At 35.8% G+C, this 23338-nt stretch overlaps 1 protein-coding gene across 1 annotated transcript in view; it reads left to right on the top strand.

Moving 5' to 3' along the window:
• The window catches only part of LOC131429353 (serine protease inhibitor dipetalogastin-like), a 38299-nt gene extending 17702 nt beyond the window's left edge, over window positions 1–20597 (top strand). The window contains exons 2-5 of the mRNA XM_058593427.1: window positions 12833–13139; window positions 16434–16764; window positions 19895–19908; window positions 20146–20597. Coding sequence (XP_058449410.1) covers window positions 12833–13139; window positions 16434–16764; window positions 19895–19908; window positions 20146–20477 — 984 coding nt within the window. The 3' untranslated portion in view covers window positions 20478–20597. The remainder of the gene's footprint in view (window positions 1–12832; window positions 13140–16433; window positions 16765–19894; window positions 19909–20145) is intronic.
• The last annotated feature ends 2741 nt before the right edge of the window (window positions 20598–23338 follow it).

Raw genomic sequence — 23338 nt, 5'->3', positions numbered from 1 at the left:
CTTCGTTTTCCGCAATATTTACTTCGCTATTTTTTTTTTCTCATTTTCTTCTGTAACAACACCATCATCGCCCACGGAAACTTATCAACAGCATGCGGGCCACCCGCCGGGTATTCGTAACCTGGGGGTGTTTCCCGCGGACCCACACGGACCGAAGAATGCGGCCAACATGAACATTCACCAACGCCATATGGAAGACTCTCATGAAATATTCAATTCACCGGCCACTGCCGATCACCAGCTGAAGGCTGGATCTGCCAAAGTCAACCATTGCGACCCAAATATGACATTACTCAATGATACAACCCTAGTTTTAAGTTAGTCGTAAATTAAAATTAGTAAAAGCCCTTGGCATCTTAGAGCTTAAGCAGTGTGCCTTAAACATTATATTCTTGAATAAAAAAAAAAAAAAAAAACATATCATGCAACATGCCCGAAAATTTACGGTCTTCCCAAGATCCATGAAGAGGGTAATCCATTGAGGGTCATATTATCATGCATCAATTGCCATCAACATAACAGTTCGGTTGAAAAGTTCGTATCGTTCAATAGAAACACACATTTTTTTGCCAAAATTCATTTTTATTATTCAACATAATTGCCATCAGAGGCGATACAGCGATTATAGCGATCTTCCAACTTTTCGATACCATTTTTGTAGTACGATTTGTCCTTTGCCTCAAAATAGGCCTCAGTTTCAGCGATTACCTCTTCATTACTTCTAAATTTTTTACCAGTGAGCATTCTCTTGAGGTCTGAGAACAGGAAAAAGTCACTGGGGGCCAAATCTGGAGAATACGGTGGATGAGGGAGCAATTCGAAGCCCAATTCGTTCAATTTCAGCATGGTTTTCATCGACTTGTGACACGGTGCATTGTCTTGACGAAACAAAACTTTTTTCTTCTTCAAATGATGCCGTTTTTTTTAAATTTCGTGCTTCAAACGCTCTAATAACGCTATATAATAGTCACTATTGATCGTTTTCCCTTTTCAAGGTAGTAGTTTGGGTTCGGTTCATCGCGTGCAGTCCACTCAGCTGACTGTCGATTGGATTCCGCAGTGAAGTGATGGAGCCATGCTTCGTCCATTGTTATATAGCGACAAAAAAAATCGGTTTTATTTCGATATAACAGCTCCAAACACTGCTCAGAATCATCAATTCGTTGTTGTTTTTGATCGATTGTGAGCTCACGCGGCACCCATTTTGCACAAAGCTTTCTCATATCCAAATATTCGTGAATAATATGTCTAACACGTTCCTTTTATATCTTTTGGGTGTCAGCTATCTCGATCAACTTCACTTTACGGTCATTGAAAATCATTTTGTGGATTTTTTTCACGTTTTCATCGGTAACAGCCTCTTTTGGACGTCCACTGCGTTCATCGTCTTCGGTGCTCATATGACCAGTACGAAATTTTGCAAACCACTTACGAATTGTTGCTTCGCCCGGTAAAGAGTCTGGATAACACTCATCAAGCCATTTTTTGGTATCGGCGACACTTTTTTTCATCAAAACGTAGTGTTTCATCAACACACGAAATTCCTTTTTTTCCATTTTTTTTCCACAATAACAAAAGTAGCTTCACTCAAAATGCAATATCTCACAAACTAATAATCAGACAGCTGTCAAATTTATACACGTATCTTTTGAAGGTTGGTACTAACTGAAAATGGTATGGATTTAATTCTAGTGGCGCCCTCTCATAGAAACGATACGGACTTTTCAGCCGATCTGTTATGACTTATCAAAATATCTCGCAAGCATTCTACGACACTCGATAGACCAAAACAAGTACAATGTACAAAATTCTTACGAATTAATCCATTGTCGCCTGCACTTGCCGATTTGGTGATGGAAACGCTACTTGATCGCGTGATGGAGACGACTTGATCGCGTGATGGAGATGATTCTGATGCAGTTTATTCAATGGTATTTTATTTGAAGATAAAACTTTTGGATCAATTTACTTGATGAAATTGAAATAGCTCATCAATAACGAAATAAGATATTATAACTAATTTTGATGTTGAACAGATATTGTACAATGTCTTGATTCCTTGATGAAATATCACGAAAATATCAAGTATCGCTTTGACAACACAGAAACATCAAGCCAAGATATGATGGTAAAATTTATTATTATTTTGACCTTTGTTTGCTATTTACACCTACCCGGGTACACAGCAACTGAAAGAACGGTTGTCTGGACATCGTTCATTAATACAACGATATAAAAAATTCAAATTGTCGGATTCCGAAAAGACAGAGAGCAAAATAGATGAGTTCAAAAAAACCGCATTAATGGTTCATATGATCGACAATGAACACAGTTTTGATCTGAACAAAACCAGAATTCTCGATCAAGAAAACAGAACCAATGCTTTACAAATATTGGAAATGTGCCATATTTTTACTGACAGTTCAACCATTAACTTCAGAACCGACACGCATAATTTGAATGCTGTATACTCCGGTCTGTTGCTCTCTCTCACTCATTAACTGTCAATCTCGCCTCCGATTTCGCTGTCTATCATTTCTCATCTGTTTCACTCTAATTTTTGCTCTACTGTCTTCCATATTCGCTGCTTGCAATATTTCAGTGCTCAATCGAAGTCGATGTGCGTGGGAAGTGCTTGTGTAAGTTCTTGGCAAAACAAATAATTCGAATTAAAATTTCTAAACAAATTGAATTTGTATGTCTCGTTTTTGTGTTTTAGTGTAGAGTAGCCGTTTTTCAACCAACTATTATAAATGTTACATCATACTTGACGAAAAATATTTGTAGTCGTTGTGAGTACATTTTGTAAAATTATTGTATTTTGTGGAAAAAATTTTTGTGACTAAATAATACATAAAATTACAGTTGCCCTGAAGATGGAAGTATAACCTTCGAAACGTTGACCTTTAACGAAAAATAAATGTTTTGACGAGAAACCAATTGACCAAAAAGTCATCTCTTTATTTGAAACTTTCATCACCAACATAAACAAACTAACGGTACTTTTCAGGAATTTCAAAATCCTTAAAGAATTCATCGAAAGTATATTTCGCTTGTATCGCGGTGAATGGATATGAGGAACACAAAAGATAACTGCTACCTCAATGTTCTATACAGGAATTAACAGTGATTTTGACAATGCAATTGTGTAGTCCTACGTCAACAATTCAACACAAACCCAAAGAACTATCACTTGCAGTGTTTCATGCTACCGTAGCATTCATTAACATCAATTAAATTTTCCAAATACAAAACGGAGAAAACACGATCGACCGCACAAGACACAACGAAGCTGACAACTGAAAATATTTTTAAATAATATTTTTGTCTTGAATTCAGTTTCAGCGTTTATTTATAATTCTCATTTTCATTTATACGTTCACGAGCAAAACGAATCGCTTTTTGTTTAAATTCAGAGTAGTAATTCTTACTATGGAGTTAATAAATTTAACATTGTTCGATAAGCAAGTTTTAAAACTTTATTGAATTTTGAATCATTTTGAAATATTTTTTTTATATCGTTTATTTATACCAGGCTTTAACCTAATTTTGGTCGTTCGCCGGGCCTTATGAAGAGTGGTCCGCTTGGCTTGAATATGATCTTAAAATGGTTTTCAGTAAGCTTTTAGGGAGTTTACAGTTTCAATGCGAGACTTATGATGCAACACTCAAGACTGTTGCAAGCATTCAATAGAATAAAAAAATATTATTTGGAATAACCTTACAGAAAAATAAAATAATGTCTGTTCGTCTTCATGGTGTTGGTTAAGAAATGGGTGGGGCGAATATTTTTGAGTTAACCTCGGGCACCAAAAAACGCTTACTACGGCCCTGCTCAGGCAGTATAATTGGGCTGATTAATACAATACGAGATTTTCTGATTCTCATGATTGCAACATGCAAAGAACATAGGAATCGGCAAGTACGGTTTCATTCAAATGAAAACTCATCACTATTTTGAAAAAAATAACTGAAATGACAAGCGATTACCTGATGTGGTGGAATATGAGTTGCCTACATCATTTGCAATTATGCAAATTCGTAGGAGAAAAACATTGTCACAGTTCTGCTAATCATTTAAAAGTGTGAGTATTGAGTAATTTTTGTTAATATTTTATGATTGTAATTTGACTTCTAGAAATGTTAGATTTCATGTTGTTGAACAAAGTATTTCCCCACCTTAACTCTTTTGTGGTTATTAAAATTTTCGAATGCTTGAAGCAAATGACCTATTTCATTCAATGCATAATTGACATTGGTTGCAAGTTTTTTCACTTATAAGACAATGTAGTTAGTAAGCAACTGAAACAAATTGAACACCAGTGAAAATTGCACCAAGCTTGCAAAAACCGAAATTGTTCATAACCAATCGCTCCTATTTTGATGAAAATGGATAAGTTGTAAGTTATTTTAGTATTCTTTGGAAAAGTGGTAAGTTGTTTAATATTTTGAATGTTTGAAAATACTCACTTACTCAAACTCGTGTGTTGATAGTTCAGAGTCTGGTTTGAAGTAAACGATGTCTTCAAAAAACTATGGCACTCATTGTTTCGACAGATGTAGCATTCGCGTTACGCATCCAGCTAATTGTAGTCTGCTGTGATAAAACCTTTTTTTGATGTTAGTACAATTCAAATGCAGAATATTGCTTAAAGATACGTATTTTGATGTACCAAACAACAAGGATTTTAGAAGACTTCTGTAGAATCAGTATTGTTATGTTCGCAGATACAACAAGCCTTTTGCGTCGTAATTAACATTGTTAGCATGACCGACATGCAATGTTTCAGGGCTGATGAACGCTATATTAACATTAACTATACTTAATCCAATTCCAGTGTGAAGTCGATTGCCCGGCAGGTATGAAAGCAAGATTTAAGCGAGCAATTACGTGTGTAGGTTATAGTACATTTATCCCATGAAGATGATCCCAATCCAGTATTGAAACCAGTCGGAGTAATCGAGCAAAAATGGCAAAAATAAACAAATTCATCTCTGCAAATATAAAAGTTATTCATATTCCTCCCTAATATTTCCTGTATACTGCGATTCTATACAGAACATTGAACGCAAATTTTTTTTAAACTGCATACTACGAGAAAAAATCGTGTATGTTTACGTTTAAGTATTTTTAAATGCAAAAATCGGATATATTGAGAGCAAGAACCGGACATGGGTTTTGCAATGCAAGAATCATTGAGAACATCTTTTCTGAAAGAACCGGACAAAATAACTTTGAATTCAAAAAATTAGAGGGTTGTATTCAAGACACGACCGAGCACAATAACATTAAAAATGGAATATTTCTAGAGTCTTCATAATTAATACAAAAATAAAGATGATAATGATGATGATACACTAAACTTAAAACTTATTCAATTGACTAATTACAAACCTGCTCTAGCTTAAGCGCTTAGATTGTTATCGAATGATAAAATTGACAATTAGATTCTTTCTTGATAATTGGTTCTATTCAATTTTGATTCCTTTCCACAAATTTTTACATTGTTAAGTTTTTGAAAAACGTCCTTTAACTAGAAGTCAATTATGATGAATTCAAAGTTACTTGAAAGCTCAATTTTAGAATTCCGAAATTTTGTTCATATTGTAACTTGATGTTATTAACACATGAATGAACATTGTCATAGTTACAACGCGTGTAGCCATCAGACGCTCATTGTTTTGAAGGAAATAATAATTGAACTGAAACTGGCGATTAACCAAATTCTACGAGGGTTCTTATTCAAACGATACATGTAAAATCGCAGGTAAACTTACCTTGAGTTTATCTTTGATACTATATGATATTCCTTCTAATTGTACTGTATATGTGAGCCTGTGGAACTCATTTATACTACTAAACCGAGGAGGCCTCTCTTAGATAAGTTTCAGAATTTAATTTTGAATCTTTTGAAGCGTTTAATTCCTGGTGGGACAACAACTTGTTCAGTCACATATAATAAAGAAGAAGTTTCTATGATTATCATAATAACACAACTTTATACTGAATCCATTTTCGCGCCACCGTTTTGTTCGTATGGGAATGGAGATTTAAGTATGCAAACTGATCCGTTGACAAATTAAAACATTTTTAAGCTGACTATATTGAGGCTTTGGAATCATTTAAATGAGGAAAATCATTTAACAAATCATCGAGGAACAAGCGCTGCAAATTAGATCCGAAAAATCTTTGGCCGATAATTCTAAATTGGCCTGATAGTTACCAGAGAACCAAAATAAAACACTAAATTCAAACCAAGTTTCCAATGGTATGCAATTGAAATATTCAAATGACGTTTTCTCATAAGTTTAAGTTAAATGTTTCCGAATCGATTGGTTGTTGAATTATATAAATCTATCAACAAATGACTGAGTTATAAGCGTTCAAAATTATGACAGAAAAATGTTACGCGATTAGTTTTGCATGTTTTAAATTGACACCCAGCCTCGGGAAGCGAAGTGTAAGGCATTTTTAATATCAAAATCGACCAAAAATTTGCTAAATACATGGGATATACCAGAAGAATCGGTAACCACGATGATTCGGTTCTTCAATAGCAAGATGATAAATAAGATACTCAAGCGAACACGGTGTTGCGCAGACAACAGGAAATTTCACCAACACATAATGCCACAGCGACAATCCAACAAGTCAACGCGTATACAATCCAGTCATCGGCTCACTGGACGAGCTACTTGTTTCATTCACAGTCAAACATCAACTAGGCAAAGAAATATTGTGCAGCCTATATTTATAGATTTCTCTTCATACTACGCATAACGATGCGGTGTTTTTTTATGCATGACGCAAAGCCTCCTACGCCGAACAAGAAGTTGACGTCATTTTGTACAACAGGGATTGGTGGATGAAAACATAGGTCGATTCAAACCATTTTTTCAATAGTATGCTATTGAAATACTGAAACGACGTCATCATACATGTTTAAGTTAAAAGTTTCCGAATCGATTGGTTGTTAAATTATAACAATCCATCAACAAATGACCGAGTTATTAACGTTCAAAATTATGACACAAAAAGGTTACGCGACTATTTTCGAAACTTTTAATTGACACCCGGCCCCATATAGTGAAGAGGAAGGCATTTTTAATGCCAAAAACTTAGCCGGTTCTTTCAAAACAAATGTATTTTTCCGATTTTTGCGTTCAAAGTTTTTACAAACTGCCACATCCGGGCACGCTAACTGGCCCGAAAATAAAAACTGAATCTTTTTCGTCGACGAATTTTTCTGACGGTGCTTTGGCCGGTATTGTATTTTTTGTAACGTCATAATTCCACTACGGCACTTGCTGTACTCCTTCCGATCGATGTTTGAGAATTCTTCACACGATCAAATCAACCAATTTCAGTGACTTCGCGTTGATTTGACTTTGGGTGTCCAGAATTATTTTTCGGTTCACAGTTTCCATTGAATTTAACTTCTTGGAAACAGAATAAATCGTTGTGAAGTTCTCTGCAACTACACCCAAACCTCCATTTACGTAAAAATCGGGACTTCGTAAGGAGTGTATAGATAAGTAGTTAGCAACATTCAAACAGTTATTACTCTGAAATGGCTTAATTTTTTGCAGCGTGTTTTGCGGTGACATGTTTGTTTACATGTCAATAACAGCTGCGCAATCGATTGGTTTCGGTACGGTTTATCGTTTCAATGATGAGTCGAATTGATCCGGAAACGCGAAAGAAAATTCTGCACACTTGGTGCTCAGAAAGTGGTGTCACGTACAACGAAATTGCAAAACGGGTGAAAGTGCACCACGCCAGTGTCAAAAATATTATCGAGAAGTTCGGTAAGACCCTTTCCATTAAGAATTTACCCCGATCCGGTAGGAAAACGGGTCCCAGTCAGACTTAAAAGTGGTTGAGTACATCAGGAAAAACCCATCGGCGTCGACGCGGGATTTGGCCAAGCAGTTCAACACCTGCATCGGAATGATTCAACGGATCAAAGTTCGGAACTCCCTAAAAACGTACAAGAAACAGAAGGTGCCGGAAAAGTCCCTGGTACAGCAAGTTCATACCAAAACAAGAGCTCGAAAACTGTATAACCGGATTCTAAAGAATAAAGACGGATGCATCCTGATCGACGACGAAACCTACACCAAGGAAGACTCTCGAGCGCTGCCCGGACCGAAATATTATACGAAATCGGTGTACCAGGACCTGGACGACGCTGACACCACGGTGGCGATGGAAAAGTTTGGGCAGAAGGTGTTGGTCTGGCAAGCAATTTGTACCTGTGGTTTGCGGTCGTCGATTTTCTTCACGAAGGGCACAATTAACGCCAAGGTGTACGAGGAAGAGTGTTCGAAGAAGAGAATGCTGCCACTGTACAGAAAGCATAAGGCTCCTCCTCTCTTCTGGCTGGATTTGGCTTCAGCCCACTACGCCAACTCCGTTCTACAGTGGTTGTCAAAAAATAATGTACAATTCGTGGAAAAGGACATCAACCCACCGAACTGCCCGGATCTTCGGAACATTGAAAGGTATTGGGCAATCGTCAAGCGGCACTTGCGGAAGGAAGGTACAGTGTCCCAAAACATGCAGGAGTTCAGAAAACACTGGACAGCTGCCTCCAGGAAAGTCACAAAAGGAACTGTGCAGAATTTAATGAAGAATGTCAAGTCTAAAGAGCGAGCGTTTCACAGAAACTAGGATTTTCTTCAATATAATCAGTGAAATGCATAAAAAATGTAATTTTTCTACAATATATCGAAAACTGATGTCAAAATATGTTTTCTTTCACTTTTTTATATAATAATCAATGTTGCTAACTACTTTTTGATACACTCCTTATATCGAATTATGACGTAAAAAAGGTTTACGTTATTTGGAATTTTCAACGTAAAAAAAGTTTTCCCTATTTAAGTATATTATTGGATATGTAACTATGGAACAAAAATTATTAGTATTTGCAGGAAAAAGATGTTCCAGGTCGCATCAATTTCCAAGATGACGACTTCCGGTTCATCGATATTCGTGACAAACCATCAAATATGAGTATTTTTGGAACGGGTTTAATGAGTACATGTCAGAAAACGATGTTTGAGGTGGTTCTGAATTCCAAGATGGCGACTTCCGGTTATTCCTTGATAACCCTTACAATTTGTGTCGATATTTCTAGAATGGTTCGAACCTTCACAATATGCATATTTTCAGAACGGTTTTCATTAGTATGAGCTTACATTTTTGAAGCACTAGCCTAATATCTGCGAGTGATCTAAATTATAGCCGGATTTAGCAGAAAAGATTAAAATACCAGACAAATCAGTTTCAGATTATCAAGACTGTTGAAAGTTTGCTATGCCATCTTGGAATTCAGAACCACCTGAAACATCGTTTTCTGACATGTACATATCAAACCCATTCCAAAAATATCCACATTGAAAAGGTTTTCAAGGAATATCAATAAACCGGAAGTCGCCATCTTGGAATTCAGAACCACATCAAACATCGTTTTCTGACTTCTACTCATCCAACCCGTTCCGAAACTTCCCATATTGTAGTAATTCCCATGGAATATAAATGCTGGATGATGTGTTTTTAAAACCGGTTTCGAACTTCGATCTCCTGATTTCAGAATATCTAGCACTTTTAACGCTATAGACTATGATAGCTACCTAGAATATAAATGAGCCGGAAATGATTTTCATTGTATGCAAAAAACTCTTTTTACGAAGTTGGTTCGTAAAAAAAGTTTACGTTATTTGGGATTTTTTTCGTAAAAAAAAGATAACGTTATTTGGGTTTTTGTTCGTAAAAAGAGTTACGTAAAAAGAGGTAACGTAAAAAAAGTTTGAGTAAACGGATGTTTGGGTGTACTATCAAAACATTCCAAATCCAAATGTTATGACTTTGTTCAATTAAAAATCTAGTATTCGAATGTGTGTTCATTTGTACATTCTGATGCGAGAAAACTTTAAATTTTAATATGATACTATGAAAATAACACATCGTTCAAAAAGTCCTTGGTCAGGCCCATACTTGACGTTTTTTTTCGAAACTGCCAACCTTCAGATGACTTGTGTCATTCTTTCATGTCAAATTGACCACACAGATAAAAAAAACCTCTTTTTAATCCACCTAGTGGCATGATAAAGCCTTTCTTTTGTCATTCAAACACTTTCATTAAAATATATTTTTCGTTTTATCGGACAAAATGCGGCAAACGATAAACGATTTGTTTATAAAATTGCCCAAAAAATTGTTCGGCAATTTTATAAACAAATCGTTTGCCTATATCCATTTGACTGAGAAAGCCGCATTTTGTTCGATAAAACTCCAAATCAGTCGATATATAGAAACTATATTTTTCGTTTAACTCCGGAGTTGAACAGGCATTCAGCTGAATGGCGAACAACCGGAGAAATCCGTTCGAAGCGTCCAAAAACGTTTTTGGATGCTCAAGGTAAAATGGACGTCACGATTTTTTTTCATTATCTTGAAAAGGAAAGAACCATTAGTAATGACTATTAAATTGAGTTATTGTTGCGTTTGATGAGCGAAGCCGTAAAAAGCGATATCATATGAAGAAGAAACATTCAAGACAAGCCAATGAAAACTATTGCTTGATGGGTTTCCATCTGTTTTCTCACTCACTATATTCCCCAGAACTAGCCCCCAGTGACTATTGGCTCTATTCTGATTACTTTTCTTTACGTTTCGTCTTAGACTCGTCAGTGCAGAACTTACGTCAAATTGAACTGCTTAGTGCAAACTTAAACAGTTCAATTTGAACCGCTAAGCAGACGTAAAGTAATTGCTATTTGCAAAACACTTTTTTAATTGGCACCGAAATGCCAAGTCATGTGTATTCTGATATCGAAAAGATGCTCCAGGGAAAAGGATTTTGCTCGAATGAGAAAAATATTGCTGCAACTGAAGCATACGAGGTCTGTTCAAAAAGTACCAGGAGTTCTCATTTTCCTAAAAAAATATTTATTTATTCGACTACATCTATATGGTCCCCTTCAAAGTAATCCCCCCTAGATATAATACACTTATGCCAGCGTTTTTTCCAGTCTTCGAAACACCCCTGATAGTCACTTTTTGTAATGCTCTGTAGCACTCTCAGCGATTCTGCCTTTATCTCTTCAATCGATGAAAAACGCTGTCCTTTCATGGGTCTCTTCAACTTTGGGAACAGGAAAAAATTACACGGAGCGATATCTGGTGAATAAGGAGGTTGGGGCATGATTAAAGTCTTGTTTTTTAGCCAAAAAATCACGAATAAGCAACGATGAATGAGCAATTCTTTGACTCTTCAATTCTTCCATTGTTTAAACTAACAAAAATCGCCGAGCTCAAAAAAACACGTCTACACCAGCCGCTACAAGACAGAATGTAAACAATGAATACAGCTGAAAATTTCACCATACATTAGGGACACATGTACCAACACAATAAAAAAAAATTAGACCACCGGACTCTCCAGACGCGCGCAATTAAAAAAATTCCGGGAACTTTTTGAACAGACCTCGTATTTTGAATCAAATGGCAAATCATGCTATAAGCAGGGCATCAAAAAGTTAGCAATGCGATGGATCGATTGTATTACTGTGGATTTAGCGGTAACTATCGCGATTATTAGAAAAAATTTCGCCCAAAAAAAATTAGTTTTCCTAGTTAGTTCCAGAACTTTTTGAACGTTGTGTTAAGCTATGTTACGGTTGCGATTATATGTTCGGAAAGCGGTGCATTATGCGAAGAAAATGCGAATTGTTCAGTCTGAGTTGAAAGTTCAGATATCTTGATGTATTAAAGGTTGTACTTCTAGTTTAAAAAAATATTTACCTGAGCATTAACTGCGATAACCAGATACGTAGTACACCAGAAAGAAGTCTGTTCAGTACGAAATTAGTTTTAGCTGTTGACAAACCACTTGAGGACAAAACCAAATAGGATTGAAACGGATGAGTCCGCTTGAATAAAAATTATCAAAAAAAGCGTCAGGAACACATTAATTCTTTAATAGGTCAATCAGAGTAAATAGTCAGGTTGGCGCGTCACGCCACGTATTACACCAATAGTAGCTAGATGATTTTTTTGTAGTATGAACTGAAACGGCATTTAAAAACGATTAAGCTAACACAATAAATAGAGTTATATGATTACTTCTTTTCTGAACGAACCCGAATGAAAAATTTTATTGTTAAGAAACAAATAATCGTTAAATAATAATCGATACTTCGAATTGAAGCAAACTAAAGATCCTTTTGCTGAAAATAAACATAAAAAATCTTCGACTTAATTATATTATTATTAATATCATTTATTTTACCCCGGCTTTAACCTTTTGGTCGTTCACCGGGGGGAACTTAATTATAAAGTTTTCCTGGTAGCAGCGATGGCACTTCACTAGAATGATACATCAGTGCGTAAGTTTCATTCATACACTGCGGATGCATTTGGTGAGCAGCACACAACAAGGAAAGCGCATTTCTTCTTTTTGGTGCGATTCAATGCTAAAGGTAAAATAAAATAAACACGCGCATTCATAATGCGTGCACATTTTATACAACAGTGAAAAGAGAAAAGCTCTCGTTGAAGTTGTCAGTGCGAGGGGAGAAATTTCGCTTGCTCTTCGTCACACAGAGAAGATCGACATCTCTGCGGTTGGTAGTTTGGAATATGTTTTGACTATATCCCTTGGCATCTTTTGGTTAACGAAAGGTACCGCGTCCAATAAACGTTTAAATCAAGCACAGAAGCGTGAAAGTAAACATTAGATATACTAATTCAGTACCTACTTGCAATACTGATTATCACAATCTCAACTTTGCTAGTATCGATTCGGCAGTACGACAACGCTGAGGAGCTTGCCCGAATCACACTCGATTGAATACTGATCGGATCTTCTGTTCACCATCGGTATTTCGGAGCTCAGAATCGGAATTTTCAAACGATCAGAGGATAGTGCAGCAGTACAAAATGAAACTCCTGTTGCTTTCAACGTTGGTGGTTGTGAGCGTCCTTGGAATGGAGAAAGCAGGGTGCGATAATTGTCCACTGGAATTTAAACCCGTTTGCGGCTCCGATGGATATACTTACGACAACGTATGCTTTCTCGAGTGTTGGACGAGCAGCGTTCCGGGGTTGCAACTTGCTTCTGAAGAAATCTGCAACCATTAGTAGGAAATTAAGGTCAAGCTTAGATGAAGGAAATGCGATAATAAATGTGAAATAAAATAATCCGTCTCAACAAATTAGCCCACTCATTTCCTTGGCTTGTTGTAGAAACCAGCAAATAACACAGAAAAAAAAATAAATTTACACGACCATAGTACAATGGAATATACATCACTTGAATTGAGAATCTGATTTAAAACCGTGATCGATGTAAAATTTAATTGCATTAATTTTTCAACTGTATATTACAAAAAATGCTCCGATTTGATTTCAAAAAATATTGAAAATGAAGAACTGTAACCCTCCATTCAATTACCTGTTCGAAATATGTGCTCAAAAATTGATGTAAAATCACAAAATATTTTCATCCGTGAATGAAGCTACTTAGAATCGTCTGCTTAGCGGTTCAAATTGAACTGCCGAGTTTTGCATAAAGCAGTTCAATTTGAACTGCTATGCACTACACAGAAAGAAAAGATGAAACTTACACGACATGTAAACCAATAGTACTATGAAACAGACATCAGTTGAAACGAAAATCAGATTTAAAACCATGATTGATGTAAAATTACATTGAAATGCATTTACTTTTTCATTGAACAAGGTTGTGTATTTACAAATCGCTTAGTTTTGTAATGTAACTTTCCATTCAATTACCTGCTCCAAATATGTGCATGAAAATAAATGTAAATTCACAAAATATTTTTATCTGTGTACTTAGAATGCTATTGAAAAAGTATTCACTACCGATATCACGAGAAGAAAAAATATTTCCTTCTTTCCGTGATATCTATTCACTGTCTATAGCGGAAAAATCAAGTCAAAAGAAAGAAACATAATATGTCAAGGCACATACACAGAAAAAAATAATGATATTTACACTACATGTAATTCAATGATACTTTGAAAGAGACATCAATTGAATCAACAATTTGATTGAAAACCATCGTCGATGTAAAAGTAAATTAGAATGTCTTGATTTTTCAATGAATTAACATATTTTAATTTACGTTTAGTTTTGCTTTTAAAGTATATAGAAAAGTAAAGATCCGAGGAGTAACTTTATATTAAATTTTCTGCTCCAAATATGTGCATGAAAAAAGATGTAAATATTTTTATCTGTGTAGCACGCTAGTCATTTACGTATTGATAGATGCACATAAAATAAGCATCGCAATCGATTTGAATTTGCAAGCTAAAAGATGTGAAACTATGATAAATAACTGATTTCACTGCTTACACAATTGATCTGAATTTGACATTTTACAAGCCATCACTCCCAAAAACTCGGCATGCTTTGATTTACGTCAGGTGTAATCAAAGATAAATAATAAAGACATGTAAGTGCTTACAAATATTAAAAAAAAATCTGGTTCGTTCCCGGTACTTTCTAAAATGACCGCACTCGCCGCTTGGTGGAGCGCGAGATTAATTGCATTGTTATCATTGCAACCAAAGTGTGCCATAAAATCTCAATATCTACAAATGAGCTAACGAATCGAAAGGGTTCTCACGGTTTGACAGTTGCATTATGAGTGCGGTGATGGGAACTCAGTAGTGCAACCAATTTATCACCATTGGTGCCAGTTTCACGGAGGACCGTAGATGTGCGCCAAAAAAAGATCGTGCTTGTCATGTCTGGAAATTCGTTTGTGGTGTAATTTTATTCCCGGGTTGGAGGTTCAATGCATACACGCTCTTTGAACATAACTCACGGTTTGAGTTGCATAACATGCATAACATGAAATTCATAAACTGGAACAATATGTCAAAATTTATCTTATCTCGCATTTCATTCTACATTAGAGTAAGCGTCGAGTTTTCAAACATTTGAGTGAAAAAATACTTTTGTGAGTTCAGTGCGTTTTCATTATAGGAATATTCTTATCGATATAAAGAATGCAAGAATACGTCGTTTTCCATTGCCGTTTCCAGATCCGGCTTTTGAAATCATGAATTATCAATCATAGATGTGTTCAATAGTAATTTTGAGGTTAAAATTATGCTAAGTAAGAGATCCTACATAAGGATATCAAAATCGTTCAATTTTGACTCCAGTGCGGTCAAATTGAACGGTTTTCAATCACTTTTTTGCCCTTCCTATTTGAAAGAAAGAAGAATGATTTTAATTAGGGAATCCTTTTATATAAACATAAACGAAAAAGAATTTATTAATTTTGAGTGCAAAAAACTCAAATTTTGAGTTAAATTTACTTAAATTGTGAATAAAATATTTATTCCTTATTTCGAGTAAAATATATTCAAATTTTGACAGCTTCGTCCCTTACTCAAAAATGAGTAGATAGGTGGTAACTCAAGTTCAGAGTACATGCACTTTTTAATGAATTTGAGTGGAGTGTCACTCAATTTTGAGTTATGTTCAATGAGAGTGTAGGACGCTGGTCTTACAAGCCAGTTGTCGTATGTTCGAGCCTCGACCTGGAAGGATTCTTAGTGTCAGTAGGATCCATAGTACTAGCCATGCAATGATTCTGTGTCTTTGCCAAATTCCACTAAAGGAATGACTTTGCTTGTAATTTTAATTTTGTTATGGTGGTAGTGGTTCTGCCTTCCTAGACTTCGCCTCCAGTAACCGGCTGTCTAGAGATTGTGTGCGCTCACGCGTAAATAATAATAGGAAAAATTCTCGATAAACATTAGAAAAGGTCCCAAAAGCAAATGACAGTTTCTTTTTGTATACTTTCTCTTTCATTAATGCCCGCATGTTTCTGTTTGTTCCAAAAAGGCCCGCGTGCAGGAATCATTTAAGGGAGATAGTTCAAGGAAGTGATCCAGAGGGAGTTGGGGATTCAAGAGAGGGGTTCAGAGAGGGGGGCGGAGGTTTTTGGGGGTTGGGGATTCGAGAGAGGGGGGGGGGGGAGCTCTTATATAAAAAGTACTCTATTGTTCATGGTACTCACTGTTGAAAAATCTTGCATGATGGGGAGGGGGGGTTTAAAACTACCAACCAACCCCCCCCCCTCCTTACGCGAGGGGCCTAGCTCCAACAAATTTTTTTGTGAAGATCGAAAGCTGATGGTGTCAGTCATTCAAACAGATTGTCAATAGAACCTTAACAATCCAAAGAAAAACTCTCATTTGCACTTCGAATCTTTTCTTGTGTGTGTCTTCAATTTTTTCAGCAACTTAGTTTTGTTATATTTCAAATAGTGCCATTTGCATCAGTTTTGAAACAGTTCTGAAAGTGTGAAAATAATATTAAGTTAAATATTAGGTATGCCGTTTCCGTGACGCTTTGGAATATCGCTTATCTCAACATTGCTAGTGCCGTTATGCCACAATTATGTCCATGTAATACGAATCATATTCGATTGGATATTAGCCCAACTGCCGTCCGCGCCGGAATTCAGAATCCGTGTTGAAGTGAGGGAAGAGAAGCTTCACAAAATGAGTTCACTGTTGCTTCCTGCGTTGGTGGTGGTTGTGACTATCTTCGGAATGGCGAAAGCCGACTGCGAACATTGCCCGCAGGTCTCCGAACCCGTTTGCGGAACCGATGGATACACTTACGAAAACGATTGCTTCCTCCAGTGTTGGGCCAAGGAAATTCCGGGTCTGGAAATTTCTAATAATGAAGAAGTCTGCAATCCTTTTAGGTAGTTTTGAGTGGTAATAAAGTAAACTACGGTTAGCGTCAGTCGAAGCCTTTCTAGCATAGTTCTGATTTTATTCATCACAAACTTTGGATCTTTGTCTTTTTGTTACATATTGTAATAGCGATTTATAATCAAGAATAATAATTCATATAATAAATAATTATAATTTCAAATCTATATTTTACAATTTGTTTAAATTGCATTACTCTAATATGACGCTTCCATATTCGCCAGTATATGATAAAGTTTGTATTTCTGCTCAGTATGAATTTCTACCAATATATTGGGCCGTATGAAAAAAATTAGTATAGTCTGTTGTTTGTAGTATCTTCTCAAAAACAAATTCCACAGAATATAACGTTATGTATTAATGGGCCCTTATATCCGAATACCAGAGCGATTATCGAAACAAAGGCGAAGGAAAGCGAACAATAATCGTTGATGGTCGTTGCATTCTCGATATTCGAACTACATTGTCTGTGGCTCTGTCGATCAACGGACGTACCTTACGATCCAATGATTCTCGGTTCAAGCCACCACCATTGCAATCGGTGTTTTGTCGACGAATACGACTTACTTTACTATGGGGCACATTTTCAAAATTCGACCTATAGAAGCATGGGTAGAACTTACTCGTGAAAATCTCTAGTTGTACTAAACGCAACAACAAAATTCTTTCTCCATGTTATCAAAAATATGATTTATGTTTAAATTTCCAACACTATAAGATAACCATGAATAACTCAAAAATTTAGTTTTCTAAAACTTTTGGGAACATTGAGGAAAACTCATCACGCTTGCTTACCTTTCTCGTATCCACGATGACGGTTTTGTTGTAATCAAGCCCGATGTTTAACTAAACGAGCCTGAATGTAAACCATGGTCGAAAATCGATCATTTCTTCATGTGCTTTACACGAAACTGGTGAGGATCTTTTATCAAAAACAAATTTTCTGCGCTCTGGTTGCACCCTCTCTCACTCTCTCTCTCTTATTCGCTTTTCGGACGTCGTGTCGAGCAGTTGCCTTCTCAACCAGCAGCAACGGATTATCAGTAATCGCCATTCAGCTTCTGAATACTGAATTTGATTTCGGGCAGAGAATTTTAGATTGGATTCTGGAACAAAAACAAAAACTAAAATTTAGCAACTGGCTTCAAAACCAAAGTTTTAGTCCACCCAAATTCTGAGCTTTCAGGTTTGGAATTTTGTTTCAAAGTTCAGTTTCAGAATTTAGATCCAGATTATAGGTACAGAAAAATAAAACTTTGACTCTGGAACTGAATCCTAATTCCGTATTTTGGAACTGATTTCATGACTAGATTTGGGAACAGATTTTTGCTTTTTTATTTATGTTCCGAATGGTGGTACAAAATTAAGGATACGAATTTAGGATCTGCGTCCTGGAACTAAATGTTAGATTTAAACTCCGAATCTGAATTGCTCTTAGGGGCTGTCCATAAAAGACGTCACGCTTTTTTTTGACGATTTTCGACTCCCCATCCCCCCTTTGTCACGAATTGTCACAGAAGCAAAGACCCCCCATCCCCCCTATGTCACATGTCACGAATTCAAAATAAATAAAATTCATCTCAATACATTCTCAATATGTATGACAAACCATACAAATGTGAGGGAAATATAGATTTATTACATGTTGTCATTAGATTAAAAAATATCACTGAAACTACAAAACCATCGAAATTATTTTATTAATATCAATTATATAAATTAACAAAAGTATTTGGTTGGAATTGATGGAACATTTAAATCATCTGTTTTATTCCTCCTAGGGGTACACAGATATTTTATTGATTTAGGTAAAGAATAATATTTCTTTAGTGTAGCATACAGGGCTGAGAAAATAAAGACCAAAACCTCATCAAAACGACATCACTGCCGGAGAATCTTTTCATGATCAGTTGATCAGTTAATTTTATATCACATCGATCAATATCGGTACTGATCTTCCGTCACACAATGGGTAGTGATTTTGAGTTAAAATGATTCTTGATTTATGTAAGTTCAATCATTAGATGATTCGATAAGCTTGGATGTTGGTGGAGGAAAATCACATATGATCAAGATAAGACATGACATGATCTACGTCTGAAGTCGTTGATCTCCCGCCCTTTTTCAAATGGAGTACAATTGAATAAACTGCATCAGAATCAGATAAGAGAAACTCTTATGATATACTATTATCAATGCTAGAAAATCAAATTACAGAAAAAATTGTCAGTGCATAACTTAAGTTAATCCGTTTGAAGGCATCTTTTTCTTTTGTACTCATATTTGGCAAAATTTATTAATTTCGCTAATTTACTCGCTCCTCCGTGCACTTTTGCTGATCACAACAGAAATGATTTCCTGCATCACTCATTTCCGAATTTACAAGAAGTAGCTTTTACATCAACAAATACACGTTTTCCTATAGAATGTAAACGTTTATTGTGGAGATTTTTTCAAGAAATACGGCAAGCAGTAATATAATTAGGTATTTCATGCGCTCATTGAAAATATTGGACATCGCATTCCAAAAACCTCCCCCCCTTCCCCCTGTCACAAAAGGTCACGTTTTATGGAACACCCCCCTCCGCCTTGCGGCGTGACGTCTTTTATGGACAGACCCTTAAAATATATCGAAAAGTGAAGACCTGAGGAGTAACTTTATATTCAATTTCCTGCTTCAAATATGTGCATGAAAATAGATGTAAATATCTGTGTAGCACGCTAAAGTCTTGTAAATTTACGTATTGATAGATGCACATAGAATGAGCATCGCAATCGAATTAAATTTGCAACTTAAAAGATGCAAAACTATGACATGCAATTGATTTGACTGCTAACACAATTGATCTGAATTTAACATCAAAGCAGACAGAAAGTTTCGATTCAAATGAAAAAAGATGTGAAATTCGGCATGCTTTGATTTACGTCGCGTGTAAAATATTTCTGCACAAAAACTTCACCCTCGGTAACCGGCTGTCCAGAGATTGTGTGCGCCGACGCTAAATAAAAATAGAACAAATTCTCGATAAACATTTGAAAAATAACAGTTTTTTTTTGTATACTCTCTTATTCATTAATGTCCGCATATTTCTGTTTGTTCCAACAAAGTTTTATGTGCAGATCGAAAGCTGATGGTTTCAGTCATTCAGATGGATTGACAATAGGACTTTAATAATCTGAAGAGAAACTGTCATTTGCACTACGAACCGTTTCTAGTGTTTGTCTTCAATTTTTGTTCAACAACATAGTTCTGTTATATTTCAAATAGTGCCATTGTAAACTTTTCGAAAGAGTACTGAAAGTGTGAAAATAAATATTAGATATGCCGTTTCCGTGACGCTTTGGAATATCGCTTATCTCAACATTGCTAGTGCCGTTATGCCACAATTATGTCCATGTAATACGAATCATATTCGATTGGATATTAGCCCAACTGCCGTCCACGCCGGAATTCAGAATCCGTGTTGAAGTGAGAGAAGAGAAGTTTCACAAAATGAGCTCACTGTTGCTTCCTGCGTTGGTGGTGGTTGTGACTATCTTCGGAATGGCGAAAGCCGACTGCGAACATTGCCCGCAGGTCTTCGAACCCGTTTGCGGAACCGATGGATACACTTACGAAAACGATTGCTTCCTCCAGTGTTGGGCCAAGGAAATTCCGGGTCTGGAAATTTCTAAGAATGAAGAAGTCTGCAATCACTTTTAGGTAGTTTAGAGTGGTAATAAAGTAAACTACGGTTAGCGTCAGTCGAAGCCTTTCTAGCATAGTTCTGATTTTATTCATCACAAACTTTGGATCTTTGTCTTTTTGTTACATATTGTAATAGCGATATATTAATATTGATAATTATAATATATTTATATTTTATATTTTACAATTTGTATAAATTACATTAATGTAACTCTAATATGACGCTTCCATATTCGCCAGTGTATGATAAAGCTTGTATTTCTGCTCAGTATGAATTTCTACCAATATATTGGGCCGTGTGAAAACAAAACGCAGTGAAGTGTTTTGTTTGTAGTATCTTCTCATAAAACAAAGTCCACAGAGTATAACGCGGTTAGGTATGAATAATAAAACACGTTCGAACATGTAGGAAATGCACCCGCCTGCTATGGAAGCTGATTTCTTAAACCGACGCATTTTGTTTTGGTGGCGTTGTTGTCAACAATATGTTAAGCCTCGTTTCATACCATACAATCAAACCACACTGGTGTCAAAAGTTAATTTCTTCAAACCCAATATAAAACAAGTAATATGACCTCTTTTCGAATAAGAAAAAGAAATTGTGGTTTATTATAGTTTGATTATATTCCATCGAAATCGTTTCCTTAAGTTGGTGCAACCGCATGAAGAAAAATGTGAACGTGTGAACACTGCTTAAACACAGCATTTGACAGCGAACTAGAACCAAAGAACCAAAATTTTCGACTTCAAGCCAATTGTATGCAGATGACAATCATGCCACCGGGGTGAGTAAATGTTACTTTCAAATTTGAGCATTTACTGCATGACGTATCGCCACGAAACGTACTTACTGCTGCAAAAATACTACTTTGTTTAATTTTTCTACTTCACTTCACACACGAGTAGAAACCTCTAGAGCAACCTACCGAAAAATTGTAGTAAACACTACAGTTTGTAGCATGTTCGAGAGTTGTTGTGTAGTAAAGTCTCTGTTTTTGACAGGAACGTGATTCACATGTGGCATTTACTACCGAAATTCAAGCTAGCTACATTTATTCATACGGCCCATTGTTTCTGATGTTGTGTGTAACAGAAAAGTTTTATAGTCTTGCATGCTAGCGAACTTTATCTTGCAACCAGAGTTGCAGGTTGTTAGTCATGTCAAATGAATACAAACACGAGAAAAGGTCCTAAGTGCAAATGACAGTTTCTCTTTGTTTACTTTCGAGTCCTACGGTCCAATCAGCAATCTTTCCATCTAACACTTCACATAGGATTGTAGCCAAAACCATCAACTTTCGATATGCACTGTAGAATTTGTTGCAAATTACTGGAATTTGCCGTAATAATTGAAAGAGAAAGTAAACCAAGAGAAACTGTCACTTGCACTTGGGACCTTTTCTAATGTTTATCGAGAAATGACCTTGACTGACTGACTAAAATCATCGTCAACTGTAATCAGAGATGCCAGGTAAAAATTTCAAATATCTTCAGACACGGTTGGAAAAGTCTGTATATCCGAAAGAAAATCTGCAGTCAGCAAGAGTATGACTTGCTGGCAGCTATTTCGCTATAAAGTATGATACGCTAAACTGATTTGGCGAGCAAAAAAAAAAAAGGTCGCGACAATTTACAAAGTCTGTAAATTTTGACGAAATTCTGCGAAAAAGTCGATTTTGAAAAAGTCTGCAAAAGTCTGCACAACAAAAAATGTCTGCAGCACTATGTACAAAATCTGCAAATTTGCAGACAAATCGGCAGATCTGGCTTCTCTGACTGTAATCGGTATGGTCAAAGTGTCTGTCAAATTAGATACTCGATAGTTCTATGACCAAGTAGAAGCAGGGATGCCACGTCATTTTTCCAAAAATCTGCGATCAAGCCAAAAACCTGTCTGTGAAAATCTGTGCACGTTTCCCGTACCATAATGGCTGATCATAATTATTTTGGTGAGCAAAAAAAAAATCTCACTACCAAACCGCTCTGTACCTTTTTATTCAACCGCTCTGTACTTTTTGGTGCTAACCTGTAATCGATTTCAAAAATCTATGAAAATCTGTGATTAATTTCAGAATCTGTGAAAATCTGTGATCTTCTTCAGAGATCTGTGAAAATCTGTGCCATTTTTAAAATCTCTGCAGAAAGTTGAAAATCTGTGAAACACAGATTAATCTGTGAACTTGGCATCTCTGAGTAGAAGTATACTCAGTCAACGACAGGCGACTTTTTTGTTTCTCTCTCTCATTCGTCAATTCCCTGTTGAAGTAAAAAAAAAATCAATGAGAGTACTAATATAAACATAAATTGATAAAGTTCATTGTTCTTTGCAAAAAATCATATGAATTAATAATGTTTGCTTAATATTTAGTCACATCGTAAGCCATCAGTGACAGGAGCAATGAAGATAATATCAATCGCATCGACAATCAATGAGCGTCCTGGTGAGTGTAATATCAAGAGAACTTATGTTATGACAGATCGGCTCTCAGACACTCAATATATGATGATTGGTAGAACCTGGTTGGCAGCACTCCAGTGACATAAGCTTTCCAATCTTCGTCGTGCAAAGTTGTTATTTGTTTTTCAAAAAAGTTATAATAACAATGAAATAATGAAATACTATATTTTGAATTTGTGCCAGATTTTTCAATACTAATTATGAATTGATATATACCAATAGTTTTCCATCTTGTGGATTAGCTTGAATCCGCGCTGAATAAATATTTTGAATGATTGATTTTATTATTTCAGAATTCTTTATGAAATTTGGCCATTTGTTCATTATTATTAGTATTATTTTCATAATTATAATAAAAAATAATAATAATTGTTATTATTATTATTATTATTATTATTATTATTACTATTATTATTAT

Source organism: Malaya genurostris, chromosome 2 (assembly GCF_030247185.1).
Source record: "Malaya genurostris strain Urasoe2022 chromosome 2, Malgen_1.1, whole genome shotgun sequence".
Lineage (NCBI taxonomy): Eukaryota > Metazoa > Arthropoda > Insecta > Diptera > Culicidae > Malaya > Malaya genurostris.
Note: the sequence above shows the minus strand (reverse complement) of the source record. Positions and strands in the feature narration are given on the sequence as shown.